At 30.8% G+C, this 24,120-nt stretch overlaps 4 protein-coding genes across 5 annotated transcripts in view; 2 read left to right on the forward strand and 2 right to left on the reverse strand.

Moving 5' to 3' along the window:
• Positions 1 to 24,120, reverse strand: part of LOC125837490 (linoleate 13S-lipoxygenase 2-1, chloroplastic-like) — a 116,460-nt gene that overhangs the window by 58,478 nt on the left and 33,862 nt on the right. The window lies entirely within an intron of this gene.
• LOC125837436 (delta(12)-fatty-acid desaturase FAD2-like) overlaps positions 1 to 24,120 on the forward strand; it is a 62,495-nt gene that overhangs the window by 12,341 nt on the left and 26,034 nt on the right. The gene's annotated exons all lie outside the window — the stretch shown is intronic.
• LOC125837460 (non-structural maintenance of chromosomes element 4 homolog A-like) lies at positions 9,762 to 12,681 on the forward strand. The gene is made up of 6 exons (XM_049516570.1): positions 9,762 to 9,842; positions 10,507 to 10,756; positions 10,837 to 10,924; positions 11,706 to 11,919; positions 12,092 to 12,183; positions 12,394 to 12,681. Exons 1-6 carry the CDS (start codon positions 9,812 to 9,814, stop codon positions 12,679 to 12,681), a joined length of 963 nt encoding a protein of 320 aa, XP_049372527.1. The 5' UTR covers positions 9,762 to 9,811.
• LOC125837422 (enoyl-[acyl-carrier-protein] reductase [NADH], chloroplastic-like) lies at positions 13,803 to 19,183 on the reverse strand. Of its 2 annotated transcripts, none has more exons than XM_049516551.1 (13): positions 19,132 to 19,183; positions 17,764 to 18,042; positions 17,081 to 17,190; positions 16,950 to 17,005; positions 16,782 to 16,866; positions 16,649 to 16,696; positions 15,645 to 15,719; positions 15,459 to 15,570; positions 15,303 to 15,354; positions 15,145 to 15,196; positions 14,951 to 15,008; positions 14,232 to 14,330; positions 13,803 to 14,121 (listed from the first exon to the last, which is right to left on the reverse strand). In XM_049516551.1, exons 2-13 carry the CDS (start codon positions 18,038 to 18,040, stop codon positions 13,967 to 13,969), a joined length of 1,179 nt encoding a protein of 392 aa, XP_049372508.1. In that variant the 5' UTR covers positions 18,041 to 18,042; positions 19,132 to 19,183; the 3' UTR covers positions 13,803 to 13,966. The 2 variants fall into 2 exon arrangements, with proteins under 2 accessions (XP_049372508.1, XP_049372512.1); XM_049516555.1 differs by having other exon boundaries at positions 17,764 to 18,071; positions 19,132 to 19,167.

The following is a 24,120-nucleotide window of genomic DNA, read 5'->3' on the forward strand; positions in this document are numbered from 1 at the left end:
TAAAATCATAAATTCAAACTTGATATTAATTAATATTTAATATATTTTCACATATGTATTTATGCTTTAAATTAAAATACTTAAAAAGGCATTTGACCATAAATATTAAATATTTTTAAAAAAATGAGCAAATCTTTCAAACTTGATTAATTTACATAAAATAAACAATCAAATTTGATCCAAAAATATAATTTCATATAATGAATAGATGGCAAAAAAACAAAAAATATATTTATTTCTTTTTGCCACATTTACATTAGCTGACTTTATTTCATTCTAATCCATAAATGAACAACATTTTATTCACAAAATCTAATAACTATTCCTTAAAAGCTAAGTATGACCATTTAAAAAAGAAGAAAAAATTGAATCATTATTTACCAGGTGATTTAATTTCTCTAAAAAAAACTCAAAAAAATCTTTAGAAAATGGAGAAACTTCAAGTCCAAGATGATCTTTTGCTTGCATGTTCAGTGAGAAGGCATGGATTAGACAAGTGGGAAATGGTGGCTGCTGAATTCTCCAAAGCCATTTTTCATTTTCGTCGATGTGTTCTTAATATATCGTCCGTAGAATGTCAGATCAAGTACGAAAGTCTCAAAAAGCGTTTTAAGAATTTGTACCAGATGAATTTTAATGAAGAAGATGATGATGAAAGTGCACTCGTAAAGTTGATGGCAGATGCACTTAGAGAGACTTAAAAAAATATTTTGAGAAAGGAATTGAAACTATTTGATCCTTCGATTGAGTAAGATCTATCTTTTTATTTTTAAAAATAGCAACAACCAAAAAAACCCCTCTTTTTTTCCTTTTTGATTTAGTTTTTGTTTATGATGTTTGGAGAATTGTGGCTTTTCATGATAAATTTTTGTGTGATCCTCAATTGTAAGATGGATTTTTTAAAAAATAAATTGATTAATAGGGGACATAAATATAAGGTATATATCTTCTCTAGATCTTAGGAGTTATAGAGCACAAATAAAATATCATTAATTGGTACAATCTACCACTAAAAAATTATTTTTTCTTTCTTGTTAGAGTGTAGAATTAATTATGGATTTTTTGAAGACAAATTTCATTGTTAATTCATAATTTTTTTTCTTATAAAAAAACTAAATAATTGTTAGCTTAAAAAATTGGCCCCAAATAATATAATTATGCATTAGTTTTGGCTTCTTTTATTGTCCAAGTTTATATATTCTCCTCTTTTTTTTTACAAGTTTAACAACAAGAAGACAATTTGATATTGATATATATATCTTTATTTATTCTATGTTTATATAGGAAAATACTTCACAATCTCTACAGATTAGAAGCAGAAAAAAGAATTGCTGATGAGGAAAAAGGCAATGATACGTCTAATGACAAAATGCATAATATCGATCAAGATTTTATAGGTGTTCTTGATGTGCTCAGATCTCACAAATATTGCTGTCTTTTTGAATCTCGACTTTCCTGTCAGGTAAATTCATTGTTAACCTATATATCATTAAATTTTATATGTTTCTAGTAGAGCAATAAATTCTTAGTGTTATAACAACAAAAGTTATATCGTCTCTATTTTTTTTAGTGTTTGATTTATAAAAAATGGATACATATATATTTCTTTCACAAAAGTGAATCTTCTTTTAAAAAGGAATGTTTTTTTCTTCTATTTTATGTGACATTCTTTCTGCTTTAATTTTTTTTTAAACTTAGAAATGATCTCCGCATCTTTTTACCCCCAAGGACATGCATGTATTAATTAATTTGACTTGACGTGAAGAAAAGAATTCTGAAACTTATAATCTTAAATGCATCACAATATTTGTGTGACTATAAAACTTTTCACTAATTATAAAATGAAAAGTTTAAAGCTTGATTATTATAGACCTATGTCATTTTTAAAACAAACTGACAGTAAAATATGTTACATAAACTGAATGAAAGGAATATCTAACATATTTAAGACCAAAAGTCTTTTTTATTCTTTCTTAAATTCATTGTAAAATGTGAAATTATCAAATGTACAATATTAAGATCATAAAACTTAGGTTATTAGTTCATTATTAGTGCTAATTATTTATTTTTATTTTTTCCAGGAAAGTGATCCAGATTTTCGTTATATCAAACAAATTAAGCAGCATATGGATTTACAAATTATTCAAAACAAGCTAGAACAAGGTGTTTATTCAAACATGAAATTTGCCAGCTTCTTCAGAGATCTCTTGTTGATGTTCAACAATGCTATCGTTTATTATCCAAAAGACACTCTTCAATATTCTACCGCGTTTGAGCTCAGAGCCATTGTGAGAGAGATGGGTAAAAAAATCTTATTTCATCGTAAAATTGTGATAGCATTACCTGCGGTGCGTTAAAAATTGGTAAGAAATATGTCAAGAGGAGTGCCAGTATTTTTTCTTTTTTTATTTTAAATTATGTGTGTTTTGAACAAAAAAAAATATTGTTGCATGATTGAATTTGCATAATTCAGTTGATGATCTATGAAAAATTGTTTGGTGTGTGAGCTCATGAGCTAATATTCTTTTTTCTTTCTTTAATTAGTTCAACATAAAGCGTTTTTTTTTTTTCGAAAAAAAAAATTATCAACTTCTTTTGTTTTTCGAAAAAAATAAAAATAATATAGTCATGAAATAACAAAAAATGAAATAAAAAATACCATACTTTTTTACGATTACATGTAGCTCAAATCTTTAGTAATTAGGCAGAATTAAGCTTGACTACGCCTCTTTCTAATTAGTCAACTTTTAGTTAATATTATATAATTAAATTAGTGGGAAAAAAATAGTAGTATTTTTATACAAAAATATTAGGGAATTTTTTAATATTTCAGTCAATTTCTTTTTAGTGATGAGCTGATTTAATGAAAAATGGGTAAAAACTTATATTTTTAATAGTGATTAAAAGTAATGAAATAACAAAAGTTACATCTACGGTTTGAAATAGAGTAAAATAATCCAAAATCACCTACTCGATTGACAAGCATAGCTTTTATAGTTGCTTTATCTGCCTGAAGTCGTGTCAACCAAAAATGAATTAACAAATATGAAGCAAGACCTCCCATCCCAAGCTAGATAAAAATTATTAGGATTGAGAATATAGTAATTATTTTGTGCTGATGTATATGCTTTTTATTATTAAAATACAACATATTTTGTTGAATAATTAACATAAAAAAATAACTTCAATTAAGGGATAAAAAAAGAAGAAGCTTTCAAAACTTTCCAACCTACTAAAGGAAAAAAAAGTTTAGAACTGATAATTTTATTTTTATTATTTTTCCTTTTTAGCATCATATTCCCTTTATTCTCTCCGATGGAGCTTAAACAATTAATTCAAAAAAAAAAGTTTCCAAAGCTTAAATAAGTAATTCAAAAAAGAAGCTTCCAAAGCTTCTATTAGTGATTAACTAGTGATTAGGAGTAATTAGTAATTCAAAAGGAAAGATAAAATAAAAAGTTACCAAAAACGTCATTTCCATTAACTATATAATTTGGACTGATTAATCTATAAAATCATTATACTCCAGTAATCAACTTGTTCATCTTCTTAATCATTAGGGTAAGTTTTTCTTTTAGATCTATACTCTATATTCATATTATTTTTTCTTCAATTTATCAATCACTAAAATAATGGCTCAAGCTAAGGGAAGACCGTTGGGCCATATATTTTATTCTTTAGAACTCATGAAATATTTAGTAGGGTTTACGAGAGATGAACCATTTTCAGACCAGAATCAATTTATGCGGGTGGTTAATCTTTATGCAGAGAATGAACCATGACAGATTTTTGAAGCCGCTAACAGCTACACGTACACGTTACTTCATAACGCCCCAAAAGAAAAAGAATCTGAAATGAAAAAGAGTTGCGCGAACTGTGGGGAATGGTACGTGGAAGCCACAAGGAAAGGGAAAAGAGGTGTTTGACAACCAGTGGCGGATTCAAAATTTTTGTATCATGGGTACTCAACTATTTTTAGCTCGAAAATTGCTACATATAATGGGTGCTCAGTTAATATATTTCAATGAATTACTAAATTCTATACATAAATAATAATGTTGTCACAAAAGGCAGTGGGTGCTTAAGCACCCATAAGTCACAACATAGGTCCGCCACTGTTGACAACAAAGGTAGACTTATGGGGTACGTGAAAAGTTTGAAGTACACCTACGGTGAAAGTGATAACAAAAATGCTAATGACGAGTAGCTAATAACTGAATACTCTTTGTATGATGGTTATTTGGGTGCAAAAGAAATTAAAAACAAGGGTCATGTAATATGTAAGATAAAGAAGAACGGAAAATACACTAGCGATGAGAATATGAATAACGTTGAAGAACTTATTGATTCATCTTTGCAATTAGAAGACGACATTATTGTAGAGGAAGACGATGTTGGAGATGAAGTACTTGCTCTTATGGACAAGGAAGACGATGATGATCCTAATGTAGAATGCTTAGAGGGACATCCATAAGCTGATATTAATCTTGAAAACATAAACTTTGTTGTAGAATTTATCAATTAGTATACTCTCAATTTTTCTCGTAAGCTAATATATATGGTATCTTTATTTTCCATTTGTTTTGTCTATGCAATCAAGTACATGCAAAATTTTTGACTGATTCTTGTCTTCCTAACGTCTAAATAAATCAAATTCTACTTTCTTAAATCGTTGATAGAAAATAAAAATATATACTTGACGATAAATAAGTTACGTACTATAACACATAATAATATTAAATTTTATCACACTAATAAAAATAAATAATAGTCTGGTGCACTAAATTCTCATTACACGTAGCATAAGGATAAATTAGTTACGTACTATAACACAAACTATAGAATACATGTCCTAATAACTTATCCTAAAAATGAAGCAAAGATGTTAAAGAATTTTAGGAATATAAGGTTTAAATTAGAAAAATTATGGTTATTATATAATTAAGTGAGTTTAATGTACAAATGATTTAAACTAATAAGTTACTTGGTTGCCTCAACTAGAAGTCACCTATGGTTTCTGTCAAATTTCTGTATACAACAGTTTTAGTTCAAACTCTAAGTTAAGAATAAACTACTTTCTAATTTTTTTAAAAAAATTGATTAAATCAAGTAACTGAAAATCATTAAAATTGACTATTAACAAAAAAGAAAATTAGAATCATAAATGAATTCCCCCAAAAAACCATGTGTTTTTCCCATGTTCTTTTTGTTTTTATGAAAATATTTAGTGAGATATCCTATAAAAGAAAAAATGGCTATAATTATGGAAAAAATAAAAGTTAAAAGAAGGTTCATTCACATATAGTTGTCTTATACCACTAATTAATTAATTGGTTGTCTTGTAATATGGGAAGTCTTTGCATAACTAGTAAAATTATAGTCGTGATCATGAGATCGTGGATTCAGAAAAATAATTTCTTGAAAAAGTTACATGATAAGATTGTGTATATAGATTCTTGTGTCCAAATGTTTTTATGATTTCGCGCCTAGCGAAAATTAAGTGCACCATATTATATCTGAATTCACTTTCAAAATTTAAACTTGATGAATTTAACTTTTAAAAGGTTTTTAATATTGTACTTGTTGCATATGCTTTCAAAATTATATATTCAAACTTGGTATTAATTAATATTTAATAAATTTTCATCTATGTATTTATGCTTCAATTGAAAGTACTTAATAGGCGTTTGACCATAAATATTAAATATTTTTCTAAAATGAGCAAATCTTTCAAACTTGATTAATTTACCTAAAATAAATAATCAAATATGATCCAAAAAAGTAATTTCATATATAATGAATAGATGGCAAAAAAAAATTATTTCTTTTTGCCACATTTACATTAGCTGGCTTTATTTCATTCTAAGCCATAAATGATCAAAATTATATTCACAAAGGGTGTGTTTGGTATGAAGGAAAACATTTTCCGGAAAATGTTTTCCAATTTTCTCATGTTTGGTTAGGTTAAATGTTTTGGAAAATGCTTTCCAAATCAACTTATTTTCCTCAAATTTAAGGAAAATGACTTCCCTTCAAAACTTAAGGAAAACATTTTCCAAAACTCTCTTCCAACTTCAAACTACAATTACTTTTTTGTTGAAAAAATCAATTTATTTTGTCCCTATCCTCAAACCACCCCCCCCCCCCCCCCAAAAAAAAATAAAATAATTTAAAGCTTGTTTTTAAATTCAATTTTTTTACCCACCCTCACCCCTACCCCTACCCCTACCCCCACCCCCTCCCAAAAAAATATTAAAAATTATTTTCTACCCTAGTAAAAATAAAAGATATTTCTCAAAAAAAAAAACCATTCATAAATCAAACACTAAAAATCATTTCCGGAAAATATTTTCTACTCACCAACCAAACATGAGAAAATAAGTCAAAAATCAACTTGTTTTCCAGAAAGACATTTTCTATGGAAAACATTTTCCTTCATACCAAACACACCCAAAATCTAATAACTATTCCTTAAAAGAAAATTGACCATTTTAAAGAGAAGAAAAAATTGAATTATTATTTACCAAGTGATTAATTTCTCTAAAAAAAACTCAAAAAAAATCTTCAAAAAATGGAGAAACTTCAAGTCCAAGATGATCTTTTGCTTGCATGTTCAGTGAGAATGCATGGATTAGACAAGTGGGAAATGGTGGCCGCTGAATTCTCCAAAGCCATTTTTCATTTTTGTCGATGTGTTCTTAACATATCGCCAGTAGAATGCCAAATCAAGTACGAAAGTCTAAAAAAACGTTTTAAGAATTTCTACCAGATGAATTTTAATGAAGAAGATGACGATGAAAGTGCACTCGTAAAGTTGATGGCAGATATACTTACAGAGACTTATATAAATGCTTTGAGAGAGGAATTCAAACTCTTTGATGCTTCGATTGAGTAAGATTATCTTTTTATTTTTAAAAATAGCAAAAAGAAGAAAAAAAAACCCTCTTTTTTCCTTTTTTGATTTTATTGTTGTTTATGATGCTTGGAGAATTGTGGCTTTTCATGATTAATTTTTTGTATGATGGATTTTAAAAAATAAATAAATTGATTAATAAGGGACACAAAAATATAAGGTATATATCTTCTCTAGATCTTAGGAGTTATAGGGCACAAATAAAATATGGTACAATCTACCACTAATTTTTTTTTCTTTTTTGTTGAGTGTAGAATTAATTATGGACTTTTTAAAGACAAATTTCATTGTTAATTCATAATTTTTTTCTTATAAAAAAAAACTAAATAATTGTTAGCTTAAAAAATTGGTCCCATATAATATAATTAAGCATTATTTTTGACTTCTTTAATTGTTCAAATTTATGTTTGTAGATCTATTTTTTAGGTACACTAAGAAAAACTAAAAAGGAAAAATCAAAATTTTGATAAGTTAAATTGTTTAAATAAATCTTTAAGAATAAGACTTCATATCTTTGATTGCATATTTTCAAACTATACTCTTTGTTGTGTTTATGATCTTTATTTCTCAAACAGTCTGTACAATTATTTGTTGTCTCTCTTCAAATACATATATTATTCTCTTCGATGATTTATAACAAGTATTTCTAATTTTCAATTATAAGCCTAAGAGGGTGAAATTAATTATATATAATCATTCTTTTATAAGTTTAACAAGAAGAAGACGATTTGATGACTGAGATATATCTTATTTATTTTATGTTTATATAGAAAAAAACTTCAAATGTTTTACAAATTAGAAGCAGAAGAGACAATTGCTGATAAGGAAGAAGGAGATGATACATCTAATGACAAAATGGATAATATCGAACAAGATTTTATAGGAGTTCTTGATATACTAAGATCTCACAAATATTGTTGTCTTTTTGAATTTCGACTTTCCAGTCAGGTATATTAATTGCTACTCTATCATTAAATTTTATATATCTAGTAGAATTGTTTTGTGATAAATTCTTAATGTTCAACGACTAAAGTTATATCGTCTCTATTTCTTTTATAGTGTTTGATTTACAAAAGATGGATACATATATATTTCTTTTATGAAAGTGAATCTTCTTTTTCTTCTTCTATTTTATGTAACGTTCTTTCCTCTTTAATTTATATTGAAAAAAGCTACTTTTTTTTAAAAAAAAAAAGTTAGAAATGATTGAATTTTGAACTCCACATCTTTTTACCCCTAAGGACATGTTTAATTATAGCCACATATTAATTAATTTGACTTGATGTGAAGGAAAGAATTGAGGAACTTATAATCTTAAATGCGTCATAATATTAGTGCTAATTATTTATTGTCTTTTTTTCAGGGAAGTGATTCAGATTTTGGTTATATCAAACAAATTAAGCAGCATATGAATTTACAAATTATTCAAAACAAGCTAGAACAAGGTGTTTATTCAAACATGAAATTTATCAGCTTCTTCAGAGATCTCTTGTTGATGTTCAACAATGCTATCGTTTACTATCCAAAAGACACTCTTCAATATTTCATAGTTTATTATCGGCATAGATTGAAATTGCTTTTTTTTTGTCCAAGTTATGTGTGTTTTGAACTTAAAAAAATGTGGCATGATTGAATTTGCATAATTCTTTTTTTTTTGTCTAAGTTATGTGTGAGCTAATGTTCATTTTTTTTCTCTAATTAGTTTAACATAAAGAGTTCTTTTTAAAAAAAAATAAAATTACAATCAACTTCTTTTGTTTTTGTGACCTAGGAATAAATAAATAAATATCAAATTATTTGATTTTCTCATATATATCGTAGTCCAATTTTATTTTATTTTTTTAAAAAAAAAGTTTTAGTTATTTGAAAGATAAATAAGTTACATTATAGAGTATATGACCTAAGGATATAAAATTTTATCACACGAACAAAAATAAAGAAACAGCCTAGTGTACTAAACTCCCATTACACGTAGGATAAAGAAAATCACCTTCTTTTATTTTTTGATGTAGGAAAAAAAATTAAACATCGAATTTACTCAAATTTCCCATATATATATTGTACTCCTTTTTTCTTTTTTTTTAATAAAAGCTATATATAACATGAAGATAAAATCAGTTACGTGCTATAACAAATACATACACTATATAATACATGACCTAATAATATAAAATTTTATCACACTAATAAAATAAAGGACAGTCTGGATCACTAAATTCTCATTACACGTAGGATAAGGATAAATAAGTTACGTACTATAATACATACACTATATAATACATGTCTTAGTAATATAAAATTTTTATTACACTAACAAAAATAAAGAACAGTTAGATGTACTAAACTCAAATTCAGTAGGATAAGGATTTTTAATAAAAAAGAAGTCCGTAACTTCCGTAACAAGGAACAATGAAACGATAAGTTTATTTATTTATTTTTCCTCTTTTATAAAAGAAGACAAAAAATATTCTTGATCATCGTTATTTTACACAAAGTCGAAAAAATTAAAAGAAAAAAGTATGGTAAAAATTGAGTTTGATGATTTAATTGATGAACCAAAATCTCAAGCAAGAAGTGTTCGTTGCAAATATTCTGCAATTCAAAATAGTATTTCTGGTAATTTTTTCATATTTTTTTGTTATTGTTTATGTGTTATTTTTCTCGATAATTTGTAAAAAAGATGAATTGAAGTTGTATGCAACTTAGCGTGTATGACTTATATGTTATGAGTTTGAGTCGTGGAAATAGTTGTTAATGATTATGTTAAAATAAGCTAATTAGGTCTCTTTTTATATTAATATTATTATTTTGTAAATAAGATTTATTTTATTTTTGATGTGTTATACAGAGGGAAAAGATGATATTGGAAGTGTTAATTCTGAGAAGTTTAAGAAAATTATGAAAGAAATTGAAAGCTCTCATAATGAAGGTATTTTTTCTGGTTTTTTTTTTCTCTATTTCTTTTGTTTTGTGATATGACTCTCTCTATATATATAAACAAGTTATTTAACTTGATCTCAGCTGGCAAATTTAGTTGTGAACAAGGACACACGCGTAAACGAGTTATTTAACTTGATCTCAACTGGCAAATTTAGTTGTGAACAAGTACACACGCGTCTTACATGACATATTGATGTTGTTGTCTCACTTTTGGTATAAAATCAATTTTGCCCGTTTTATAATTAAAACTGTTTTACCAACATGGGTTGTGATGCAGTGGTGGGATTTTTTCACCCTTAACCAGAGGTATTGAGTTCGAGTCTTGGATTTCATGTTGGGAGCGTCACCCCCGAATGGGCACTGTAGTGTGCGATCCGGATTTAGTCGGCGCTCCAGACATTGAGTGGGAAACCAAAAAAAAGTTTAAAATTGTTTACTGTTTCAATTTGTTTGTCTTACTTTCCTATCTGTTGGCAACTCTTTAATTTCAACGTGTTTAAGAATACAAAATTAAAGAACATTTTGATGAATATCTTTAGTTTAAGGTCATAAGATTAAAAAGTATTTTTATTTTCCTGAAATCCGTGTGAAGTCAAAACCAGACAGACGAACGAGAGAGTATTAACTTATTCATTGTTGTGTTTGATTGTTAGTTAAAAAGCCAAGAGAACAAGTTGCAGATGCAGAGACATTGTTAGATCTTGCCAAAACTTTGGTGTCTTCTGTTAGGTCACATTCTGCTGATGGAATTACACCGAATATGTTCATCTCCTCGTTGCTCGGAGTCTTTGGGACGCGAAGTCCCAAAAAACTCTCTCAGAGTGCAACTACGTTACTTTGGAAGAAACTTGGGCGTTCTGTTTCGCCAATTTTTAGCAATGGCATCAGAGGTTTTCACACCATGTAAGTTTTTGTTTTGGCAACTTTTCTTTTGCTTCACTTGTGATCTTGCATTTTTATGTTTTGTTGCTTTGTTCTTGAAGGATTGGACCTATGGATCGTGAAGTTAAGCAACGTAAGTATACACGTAAACCACGTTCAAAGTTGTACTTGCGCGCTCAACCAAAGGAGGTATGTTGTTTCTCATGTTTTTGTTGTTGTAAAGTGTGTTTTGTAGTACTCATGTATGAGTGCATTTAGTAAATTCCCTTACTTGGTGTCCATTTTTGGATTTGTTATCGTCTTGATGGTTTCATTGTTCTGTTTACATACCTAAACTATCACCTTTTCACGAGTTTCATACCTCAACTATCACCTCTTTTGTACTAAAACACATCTCGATGCTGAGTTGGCCTATATGTGCTTGTTGTCAATTGATGTATGAGTGCATTTAGCAAATTCCCTTACTTAGCGTCCAATTTGGATTCTAACTGTCGTCTTGATGGTTTCATTGTTTTGTTTACCTATCTAAACTATCACTTTTTCGCGAGTTTCATACCTTAACTATCACCTTTTTTGTACTAAAACACATCTCGATGTTGAGTTGGCCTATATGTGCCTGTTGTCAATTGATGTATGAGTGCATTTAGCAAATTCCCTTACTTGGTGTCCAATTATGATTCTTAACTATCGTCTTGTTGGTTTCATTGTTCTGTTTACCTATCTAAACTATCACCTTTTCGCGAGTTTCATACCTCAACCATCACTTTTTTTGTACTAAAACACATCTCGATGCTGAGTTGGCCTATATGTGCCTGTTGTCAATTGATGTATGAGTGCATTTAGCAAATTCCCTTACTTAGCGTCCAATTTGGATTCTAACTATCGTCTTGATGGTTTCATTGTTTTGTTTACCTATCTAAACTATCACAGCTTAGTATGATGTAATTTACGTGTTCTGCCTCTATCGCAGCTTGATGTTAACGCGGAGGAGATAACAGACACGGACAAGAACATATCAACCATGTTTCAGATCTTAAGGAAGAAGAAGAGAGTTAAGCTTGAGAATATCATACTGAACAGAACATCCTTCGCGCAAAGCATAGAGAATTTATTCGCGTTATCTTTTCTAGTGAAAGATGGACGAGTTGTCATAGACGTGGATGAAAATGGAGCTCACTTTCTCAGTAAGATACCTCTCCGAATCTTCTGTTGACTGTGTTCGAGTTGTGGAAACAACCTCTTGCAGAAATGCAGGGTAAGGCTGCATACAATAGACTCTTGTAGTCTGACCCTTCCCTGAACTCCACACATAGCGTTGTTTTTTTTTTCCCCTTTCTTATGTTCTGCTATTTTCAGCTCCAAGGAATGGTCCTGATGCCAATTTAGTTAAGTCTGGTGAAGTAAAATACAGCCACTTTGTCTTCAGATTGGATTTTGCTGATTGGGAGGTAAGGAATCTCTACATCTGTGTAGTATTTTTCTTTTACACATACCTTAAGAACTCGTATTTTCAAGTTTCAATCAAATCTATGTCCAAACGCTAGCCTAGTTTAACAGGATCCTAGTGTGTTTTATGACATACATTCGCGATATTCTGGATTTGATTTCTTTGTTAAACGAGCACTCGATGAACTTACCATATGGCATTGTTCATACAGTTGATGAAGAAAGCAGTAGCAGAAGGAGAAGAGTTGATGCCAAACAGGGAAATAAAGGTGAGTCCAGTCTTTACTGAAGCTAATAAACCAGACAAGGACATGTCGACGAATCCAGTCTATACTGAAGCTTATAAACTAGCTCCAGTTGATGGTTCTAGACTCAGATTACGTATCACTCGAGTCAAAATATTGTCAAGGAACCATGGTGAGGTTTTACGCGAAGGTTCAGATGTCGATAACTCACCTGAAATTGGCAATGGGAGGAGCCTGAAGAGGAAGTTGCTATGAACATATAGTTTTAGTTGTCCTTTAAACTGTCTATATATAGGCTATTTTGGTGTAAATAAGAAATTGTATATATTCTAACTGTCTTAGGATCAATATTTTGTCGGTCAAGTTAGTAGATAATCGAGCATTGTCTATTTGTCTTTGTTAGTAGTGTTATTATAGTTTTCTTTGTTTCAATTATCGTAGTATTTATTGTTGTTACTGTTCTCTTCTTTCATTGTTTACAAAACATGACTTTTTCACTTCTATACGTGTTTTTCATACCAGATTTTGATATGCTATCTATCTATAATTTTGAAAATGGCACACTCATCTCACTTTACGTTCATTTTCGCGATGAAAAAGCATAGCCAACATAATAAGTAGGCAAAGTAGCTAGATGCCTACTCGCTCCACGCCCTTGAATTAGTACTCATGAATGAACTGAGAAAGCCAACAACAGAAAGACTCGATTCTAACTTCATAGAGCCGGTGCTAGTGTTGCCACCTCACTCTTGTCCAAGGCGCTATAGGGGTTTCTCAAACAAACAGCTAGAAGTACTTGCTTCACACCTTGAGTTATAAATGAATTGAGAAAGCCAACAAAAAAACTCGACTCTTAACTTCATAGAGCCGGTGTTGTTGTTATCTATGCATAGGGGCATCCACCATTCTCATCTCAGCTTCCAATGGGCTGCTAAGGGGTTTTCAAACTAAACAACTAGAAGTACTTGCTTCACGCCTCGATTTATTTCTCATAGATGAACTGAGAAAGCTAACAAAAAAACTCGACTCTGAACCTCATAAGAACCGGTATTGTTGTTATCTGTGCATAGGGTCATCCCCCATTCTCGCTTTAGCCTCCAACGGGCTGCTAGGGGGTTTTCAAACAAAACAGCTAGAAGTACTTGCTTCACACCTCGGGTTAACTTCATAGATCGAGTGTTGTTGTGTGTGCATAGGGCCATCCCCTGTTCTCGTCACAGATTCACAGCCTCCAACGGGCTGCTAAGGGGTTTTCGTTCTTTAAATAGATGACAGTGTTTTGCTGACGCCTTGTCAAACTTATCAATACAATAGAAGTAGAGTTAAGGTTTCTATTTCAGCAAATATGGGTAGGGACATTATAGTGAAAGATGATTATAACTGGAAACTCATTACTTCTATTTACTCTAAAAAAGTGTCAATCATACAGCAGTAGATAATTTCACGAAAGCCGATGGCCGAGAACTCTTGGCTCTGACCATAAGAATGTTGTGAAAAAAAAAAAAACACAAATACAAACTCGTCTAACACGCGATATTTTCTATTCCGTGCTCTTGGGAATGTTGAGGTCTTTAAATATAGGACTGTCGACTCCCACGCCCATTGCATTCAAACCGTTGTCAACATATATAACAGCACCAGTAATTGCTGAAGCGAGTGGTGATGCTAGGAATGCAGCTGTATTCCCTACTTCATCTACGACAAGTTTTTTCCCCGAAAGATATATTAACAACAGCCAAGTAGGATAAGGTAAGAGACGGTAAAGAAAACATTTTAGTGAGAAATAACTTGTGGATGATTTTTACCTGCTGATAATTCTTTCTGGAGAGGCGCGTTGGCTATGGAGTAGTCAATCATCATATCTATGAAACCAATTGCTTTTGCAGCTCGACTTCGTAAAGGGCCTGGACAGTGATATGTTTCTCTTGTCAATAAAAGATTATGCACGAAAATATGAGTTGGAACTATATACTGGAGTATGATTCCTTCGATTCTTGGTGGGATTCCGAGATTATTGTATAGTCCCTCCGTTTTTACTTTCCTTCTTAGTCTGTTCCAAATACAATACCTCTTTCTATATTTGGAAACTCTCAAATTTAAACATTCTACAAGGCATGTTAAGACCATAAGATTTCAAGGGGTATTTTGGTACATTACACACATCTTTAGTTTAAGACCACAAGACTTAAAATTCTTCTTAAACTCTGTTGGTTAAGGTGTTTTCATGTAGAAACTAGAATCCGGACATCTCGACATACGAAACACAATCAAGTTTTAATTGTATTAAGACCTCACACACAATGGTGACAAACGTCAACAAGAAAACGTTCCGTTTGACTAGATAAACAACTATTGACAGGAAGATAGGTGTATGAGATGATAATGAATGGGGTTTATACTGTTATACAACGGAAAATAACCATCATATATGTAACCATCCCTACATAATAAAATACCTTAATACGATTGATAGTTAACAGTAGTAACTATGGATAATCTAACAGGCAATGAACAGACAACATACCAGCAGATATTGTGTTCACCCTAACTTTCTGTTTTCTTCCAGCCTCGAAAGCAAGTACCTACATCATTAGAATGAACCCTTTCAATGATTAGATGCAATAAAATGAGGGCTACTAGAGATTCAAGGGGCGAAAACCGTTAGGCTTTTCGTCTGATTTTCTTTTTTCGACTGGTAGAGAATATAGAACAACTCACTCTGGTGTCACTCTCAAGTGCTGCTTTGGCAGAACTCATTCCCCCTCCATATCTGTACATGACACATTTCAACCAATGATTCCTCATAGGGGGGACATATTTAAAATTTAAAGTCTTAATGAACAACAAAACAAGAAAAGGGAAAGAATAATGTGTACCCAGGAATGATCCTCTCAGACGCAATATAGGTCAGAGAAATCGAAGAACCACCTGTTATAAAACCATTATTGATTTCAAAGGGAACATTTTGGGAAATTACACAATTGTAAAAATCGGCAAACAAGGGGAAATAAGATGGGAAACTAAATACATGCCTGGGTTCATAATTGGAAGGAAATGCTTTAGCAAAGATACGTAGGAATAACTTGATGCTGATATTGCTGCAAGGTATCCTTTCCTTGATGTCTCCAAAAGATGTTTAGTCACCTAATGGTTGAATGATTTCATGAAAAAGGATCACCGATAAAGAAGCACTGTTTTACAATTTCGAAAGATGATACCTCTGGTCCATTAGCAAGTGAATGGACAAGAATGTCGATGCTGCCAAAATCCTCCTTCACAGACTCTGCAACTTCCTATAAACAAGAGAAATCAGGTGTGAAGAAAATGCAACACTGATACAAACGTCAGAGGTCGAAATATTAATATCAGGAAGAGAAGACGTCCTGATACAAGCCTAATATGATAGCCAACACAAACAAAAGAATAACTGCAGCAGATATAAGAAAAGTGGATAGCTGTAATTTGCTTTATGCATGTATAATACTCCCTCCATTTCAATTTGTTTGTCTAGTTTTGACTTGACACGGAGTTTAAGAAAGTAAAGAAGACTTTTGAATCTTGTGGTCTTAAACTAAAGATACGTAGAACATACCAAATGCCCTTTAATCTCGTGGTCTTAAACATGACATGTGGAAAGTTAGAATTAAAGAGTTGTCAAAAAGCGAAAGAGAATTATTTTTTAAATGGACTAAAAAGGAATGACAAACAAATTGAAACGGAGGGAGTAATAACTAACAACCATGGTGCTGCAGAAGGTGGGTGAGGCAGCACAACCATTAGTAGAAGTTCGGTGTATACTTGAGAAAAAAGCAATAGGAACACGAACTTGGAACACTTAAATTGAGGTAAATTGATATTATTGGTCGCCTATCAGTTCACTCGACAGCCATGCACAACATGTTGTGCATATTTCCATCATGAATGCCTGTAGTTTCTTAAAAGGAGGTGGGAGTGTGGGGTGGGGGTGGGGGGATGAAGAATGCCTACAGTTTCAAGTACAAGCAGAATTTGAAGATCACAACCATAAGGAAAATATGATAGATACTATTGATACATGAGACTTTTAAGAAATGTTGATTCAATTGCTTCCAGTATGCAGAATCAAACCCCGAAAAGGAACCTCAAGAACAATCATGATGCATGTTTTACTTATTTTACTTTCTGGCAATTACTCATTTTGTTCAGCATGCACAAAGAAGTGTGAACGGGGAGAACTACATACCGAGACTGTCCACTTAGAAGAACCAGCATAACGCTTATTTGTTTTTATCTGCATGGTGAGAAAAAACTAGTATTAGGAAAATGCAAATGAAACACAATAAAAAATTTCACACAACCATAGGATTTGAAATTACATCTTCAGGTACATCCTCAAGACTATCAAAAACAGCATCGAGGGGGTATACTTTAGTAATCTCCATCAAAGAGCCATCTGGCAAACTGACAAAGATGTATTTAGCAGGAGGTTAGTCATAAAGCCATTATTGTAGTGGTACAAAAGAAACACAAGTTTAGATTCTAACACGCGTGATTCATCAAACTTCCCACGTCGAAGACTTGTTTCAAAAATGTTTAAGGCCTGTAAAGAAATGCAAAAACATCAAAAGGTTTGAAGATAAACTGAGAGTTCAAACGAATTGTAAATTTCACTTACTGGCACCCAGGTTCCAACTAGAATTTCGGCACCTGCAGCAGCCAGGGACTTAGCAATAGCCCACCCATATCCATTATCATCAGCTATACCAGCTATAAAAGCCCTTTTACCTGCAAACAGCATTTACAGTTTTCTCAAAAGGCAGAGGGCTACACGAACAGAAATACCAAATTAAAACATATTAACAAATAGATGAAAGAATGTTATATATCATAAAAATATATGTCATGAATGAGATTGCAAATCTCTGTCGGTTACATTACACACTCCATCTCTCGTCCAAGTTCAAGCAGCAAATAATGTGCTATCACAGTGTTTGCAGTCAAAAACTCCACTTTGGCAGATAATGTTTCTAATGCCAGTCAAAACGACAAACATCCTCTCTAATGTTACTTTTGGTTCACAAACACACAAGTAGTTTATCATGCATTAATAGTAAATCGTAACCCAACGAAGATAGGAATTCTAAAAGGATATTATGCACTGTAAATGTTTCCAACTTTGTTTCTCTATTTGTGATTACATATTCGCTTTCCTTGACTCGTGCAGCCAATGAGGGGAAATCAACAAGTTTAAAAGGGGGAGGAAGAGATCTGTTGACATCCACCATCTCTTCCGCTCATTCCTCGGGATCTTAAAGTGCACAGGAGAAAAGCTTAAGAACACCATCAGAAGAACCTAACCTCTCAAATCAATCGGCAACACAGAGGCAGGCTTGCTATCATCAGATTCTGATTTTGCCTTGGTGACAACTTTCTGTAACTTTTGAGTCGTAGATGTGAAACTGCGCCAAAAATGTTGAATGGATGAAACATGACAACTACTGGCAAGTCTGTTACAGGACAGTTTTGGAGTTTCACCGCCAAACTTTGTTGAGCAGAAACTGGAAATTCTTTTAGTAGAGAGTACGGATGGCCTAGCTATTGTTATTTGAAAGCTTGAAGCTGCAGACGCTGCCATTTCTATAGAAAATTTGCAGAGAAACTGTAACCTGAGAATGATTTCAAATTAAAACAGGAACATTCAGAAATCCAAAAACCTTATTTCAATAAGTACATTCGGGAATATACAAATGGTATGCAGGTTTTCAAAGATACTGATCGAAAAAAGATGAACAACATGAAAGCAGATTGCACTTTTCCTCAAAGATCAAAACTTTATACATAACACATAATTTAGGCTGATGTTTATTGCAAATGTAGCAAAAAATAAGCATAATTTCAAGAAACCAATACCTAGAAAAAAGATAAGCAGTAAAAAGCTGAAACTTGAATCACATTTGCATTATTAAAAAGAAAAGACAATTGTCTCATCCAAAACAAACCCATAACAAGTATAGAGTATAAACCCTCAAACTCAAAGATGATAACTTTAAACATAACACATAATTTAGGCTAATGTTTATTGCAAATATAGCCAAAATAAAGCATAATCTCAAGAAACAAACACCCAGAAAAAGAAAAACCTCAAACTCAGAGATCAAAACTTTAAGCATAACACATAATTTAGGCTGATGTTTATAGCAAATGTAGCCAAAAATAAGCATGATTTCAAGAAAAAAAATACCAACAAAAAGATAAACAGCAAAAAGAAAGTGTCTCATCCAAAACAAACCTATAGAGTTAAACCCTCAAACTCAAAGATGATTACTTTACGCGTAACACACAATTTAGGCTAAGTGTTTATTGCAATGTAGCCAAAAATAAGCATAATTTCAAGAATCCAACACCCATACAAAGAAAAACCTCAAACTCAAAGATAAAAACTTTAAACATAACACACAACTTAGGCTAATGTTAATATCAAATGTAGCCAAAAATAAGCACAATTTCTAGAATCCAACACCCATAAAAAGAAACACCTCAAACTCAAAGATCAAAACTTTAAACATAACACACAATTTAAGCTAATGTTTTATAGCAAAATGTAGCCAAAACTAAACACAATTTCAAGAAAACAAACCCCCCACAAAAAACACAAAACAGTAAAAACTGAAACTTGTATCACATTTGAATTACAGTATTAAAAAGAAAAGAGAAAGCTATGAATACCTTGAAGTGACAAAGTAGAATTTCGATACAAAGGGGTTTTGGGTTTTTTCTTTTTTTTGCTATCCTTTTAAAAAAAACAAAATTGGTGTCAGCATTAACAGTAGTAGTAATTGCTAGTAGTTGTCTGTTGGGAGTCTTTAAAGAGGGAAATGAAGAACTGTTATTGGGCCTAATATTTATGGGCCTACAGAATGTTATTGGGCCTTGAAGAGGGAAATGAAGATCTGGTGGGCCTGGTACTTTTGGGCCTAAAGAATGTTATTGGGCTTAGCTCCTTTTTTGGGCCCAAGTGTATAGACACCCAAGTTTGGAGTCCATTTAAGTCATACATGTAATATATTTAGGAACAACTTCAGACATGCAGTGTCGAAAGTTTCAATGGTTGAAGTTCAGCCAACTTCGCTTGAAGTGTAATCATATGTGGTTTGAATTCAATCATTTTTTTCGGGATTTATGGGCGATAAGAAACTTCTACTGCATGTTTGAAGTTATTCAGAAGTGTGTAGACATGCTAGGATTTATGGGCCTACAAAATGTTATTGGGCTTTAGCTCATTATTGGACCTTTTGTTGATGAAATTGTTGGGACTAGGTACTTAGGAATCGTTTGGTAGGATGGATGAGGGATACTCAATCTCACGATTAAATTTAGGATGAGTTTATACCATGAATGGTTGGAATAAAATTGCGAGATATGTTATTCTAAGATTGTACTGTTGTTTTTATCCCACATTGAGGGTGTGATGCGTTAACAGTCCTGGGATAACCTGTTCATCAACCAAACAAACTCTTTATGGTTCTATTTTCTCATTGGGCTTTAAAGAGGGACATGAAAAGTTGATGAAATTGTTGGGCCTATAGAATGACATTGGGCTTATTTCGTTGTTGTTTTTGGGACGATATGTACAGATACCTGATTTTGGGACGATATGTACAGATACCTGATTTTGGGACTACTATTTATGTCATAATTGAAGTGTGGCGGAAGTTTCATATGGTTGAAATTTAGGTACATATGTCTAAAGTTCAGCCAATTTTGCGTGAATTTCAATTATATGTAGTTGAATTGAATTCAATTACTTGTGCCTCAACTGTGACGATAAGAAACTTTCACTGCATGTCTGAAGTGCGTAGAAGTGCAAAATTCACGCCAAGAAGTAGTTCATGTGTAAAAACTCATAGAGTTCAAATCTTGAATCTTAGTGTCTCTATCAAAAAATATCATTACAAGGATAAAACACTCTGTATCAAAATTGACTATTACAAAGCTCGAACTCGAAACTTCTAAAAAGCCACTAGGTGACATTAACAATGTCATCTCTCCTTTCATCAAAAAGCCTCAAAATATGCATAGTTGTTACCTACTTTTAGTAGTCCTTTTGTTTATAAGCTATAGTACAATTATAATATTATGTGGATGGTATAATATTCCTAACAATTCTTGAGCATAACTTCTTTAATTTCACTATTTTCTTAGTGGCAAATGATCATAAGGAGTTAAATAGTGTAAAGAAGAAAATGGAGGGAATAATATAATGTCACTAAGACTTTGATCATGACATGTTTCTTGGCACCATTCATTTACACTCATTTTCCACATGAAAACCAATAGATGCTATTTTCATGTTATTATTGTTTGAACAAAGTTTTATAATATTAGAAGTTAATAAAATACATAATACACATAAATAGATATTCAAATTTGATCTCAGCTGACAAGTAAGTACTCTGACTTTTAGGGTGTATAGTCTTCATTTTATGTCTCTTTATATTATTTACAAGTCATATTGAATAGACACATTTATCTTATTCACAAGTTATGTTGATCTGAGAAGAAGGATTATGACGAAGGAGAAGCGATCGTGGAAATGAAAATCATGCTAGTTAAGTAATTTTTGTATGACTTTAAAAATATGGACATAATTAAATAGTTGAATAAAATTTTGAATATATTAGATCGAGTAAGGTTTGAAGCCGACATAATTTGTTGCAGAGGAGAGTGGTGCACATTCTATTTAGAGGAGCCTATCAAGTTTCTCTTAGAATAGCTTTCGAACTCTACTCTATCTTTCTCTTTCGTTACAAACCAGAAAACTAGAGTTGCACCCCAGTTATATATACACTCCCTTCATTTTACGAACCGAAAATATCAAAAAAAAATAAAAAAATTAGCGAATCATAGAGCTAAGCCGTCCTTAAAAAAAATATGACTAAATGATTTATTTATTTATTGTCAATAAAGATTGTCCTCATGATAGGTATAATATCTAAGCTTATTTTGTATATACACAACTACTATAATTGTATTCATAATTATTTAATTTTGTCACTTGACATTTGGCAAGACCCTTAATTATAATGGATGGACTCACCGTAAGGACTTTCACTTGGTAATTTACAAAGCAATTTGTTTGTCTCAAAATAACAAAATAGATTTGGTATTATATATATATATATATATATATATATATATATATATATAATATAGATAGATGCCATAATCATATATATAATATGAAAAGAAATGGAAACATGTTGGTGCAATAAGAAACACTAGATATGCCATATGGTTGTTTATTCAAGATTGACAATTACTAGTATAATGTCTTCTTCTTTTTTTTTATAAATAATGTATGTATCATTTTTGAGGCTTGATTCATCTGAATTCACATCGAAAATCTATTTTTGGAGGCTAAACCGTTTTGTCTATCTAACGCGACTGTATATCAAGAAGTTTAATTTAAAATAATGATAAAAAATAATTAGTGGTCTTAAAAGTTACTTGCCTATTACTCTCTTAATTATGTGTCATAAATCATAATTGAAATTAAAGATTTTTACTAAATATCCGACCATGACCTAATTCTACAAAGATGGTTTAATTGACTTTAGTAATTATATATCTAATCAATGAATGCCATCGATTTTTTTAATTTTATTTTTGGTTTGATAAGATAACACATACTCTCTTAGAAAAGATGTTACAAGCTAGTACATGAATATTTGTAATACATTTTCCCAAAGAATATTCATTTTTTTCTTTCTTTTCCATAGATTACGATGATTGGAACGATAAAAAAATATTTATTTTTGTTTGAAAGTAATTCTAACATACTTGACATATGACTTTCTAGGAAACAAAGATTGGATTAATACATAGAAAACCTTGAATTTATCAGTAAATTTCGTTTAGCTATTGGAACTATAGTTTGTTTCAATTGAGCACATAAACATCCGATAAAGTGTTCCTGTTAAACACACTTGCTTCAAATTTTGAGGGGAAAAAATCTGCATGTATTGTTCTTAAGTGCACATTACGTAAATAAATTAACCACTTAAAATATGTCATTTTCTTAGTAAGATGTAAAAGCTCAGACTTATTCCCAATTGAGGTTGATGTGTTTAATCAAGAGAGAAACATATTTATTACTGTTAACTTAACTATATAAAATTAAAACACTTGAGAATACGCGTAAAAAAGTTTGAATTGAAAATGTTTAAATAGGAACAATTTATCATGTATTTGAGTGTTTAATTGACATAAATCATAGGTTTTTTTTTTATGTATGTAAATAAAGTTTACTAACAAATTTAAGCAGTTGTGTATGTGACTTTTCTATAGAATTTGTATATGAGTAAAACATATCGCATATGAGCTATATGACGCGTGTCTTCACATGCATCACTAAAAAACACATGAATTAGTTATGAAATTCATTGTTAATTTATCGTTAATAACCTATATAGCTAACATAATTTTTTGATAATTTATTAATTATCTATTGTTAATATAAATAACGGCGATTTATTTTTTGTTTAGCGACATGAATTGTTCTTCGTTAATTCATTTTTTTTAATAGTGATGACATAAATTATATACATTCTCACCTCAACATTATCCATCATTAACCTTGATAAATTAATATATTTTGATGTAAACACTTGCTGTAATATGTTTATTTTCTTTGGATAGGTAATTAGAGTGTTTATTTTCTTTGGATAGATAATTAGAGTGTTTATTAGGTAAATTCATTCTTATGAGATAAATTGCACTAGGCAAGTCAAATGGATGACGAGCTCAATGAGAAGATGTGAACATAGGAAATCAATCTCTGACATCTCTCATGAGATATCACCTAAAATATCAATTCAGACACGATCGAGTTAGATTTTTTAAAACTCATAAAATCACCTAAAATTTAACCAAACATTATTTTTTTTCTTTTAGTCAAGAAGTGGAAGACAGTTTTCCCTATAAATAGTGCATAGTAATTTTGTTTGGTAATATATATGAGTGGGGAACAACTTATCAACTTTATCTTAATTTTGGAAATGACTATTTTAAAAAAAAAAGTGATTTGATAAGTCATTAAATTTCAACAGTATAATATATGGACTTGTCCTTATCACTTTTTTAAAAATTATTATTTCTATAGATTTTATATTTTTCTAATATAATTAATTAGTTGAATATAAAATTATAAAAAAGTTGACTTATTATAGGTGGGTTAGTTTATCTTGGGCGGTTTAATATGCTCTATTAATTAGCCTCTAAATTAGGCAGTTATTTTGTCCTTTTTATTTATTTATTATATTTTAATCTTTTGGTAGTCAAATAGGATTAGGTTTAATTTACATGTAGTATTGAAGGAATTTAATTAAATTATATACGCTGATAATTTTAAATAATTTTTTTACACTATCTACTAGTAAGTAGTAATATTATGTCTAATTTTAAACATCACTTATAATGTCATTATGTACCGATAAGGAGATAAGCTAGGGTTGAGACTGATAATATGAGAAGGGCTTAAAGAAGAAAAAAAAATTACCCATTACTTAAAAAACAAATATTTCCGTTCAAAAAAATTCTAGTAAAAAGAAAATTGTGATAGATTTTTGAGTTGAAATTTCCTTGAGTTTTTTTAGTAGTATAGTCAGAAAATTTCATTTTTAGTGGTAAACTAGGTTGTTATATATATAGTAAAAG

This window comes from Solanum verrucosum, unplaced genomic scaffold (genome assembly GCF_900185275.1).
Source record: "Solanum verrucosum unplaced genomic scaffold, falcon-dt-bn FXZP01000284.1, whole genome shotgun sequence".
NCBI classification, from domain to species: domain Eukaryota; kingdom Viridiplantae; phylum Streptophyta; class Magnoliopsida; order Solanales; family Solanaceae; genus Solanum; species Solanum verrucosum.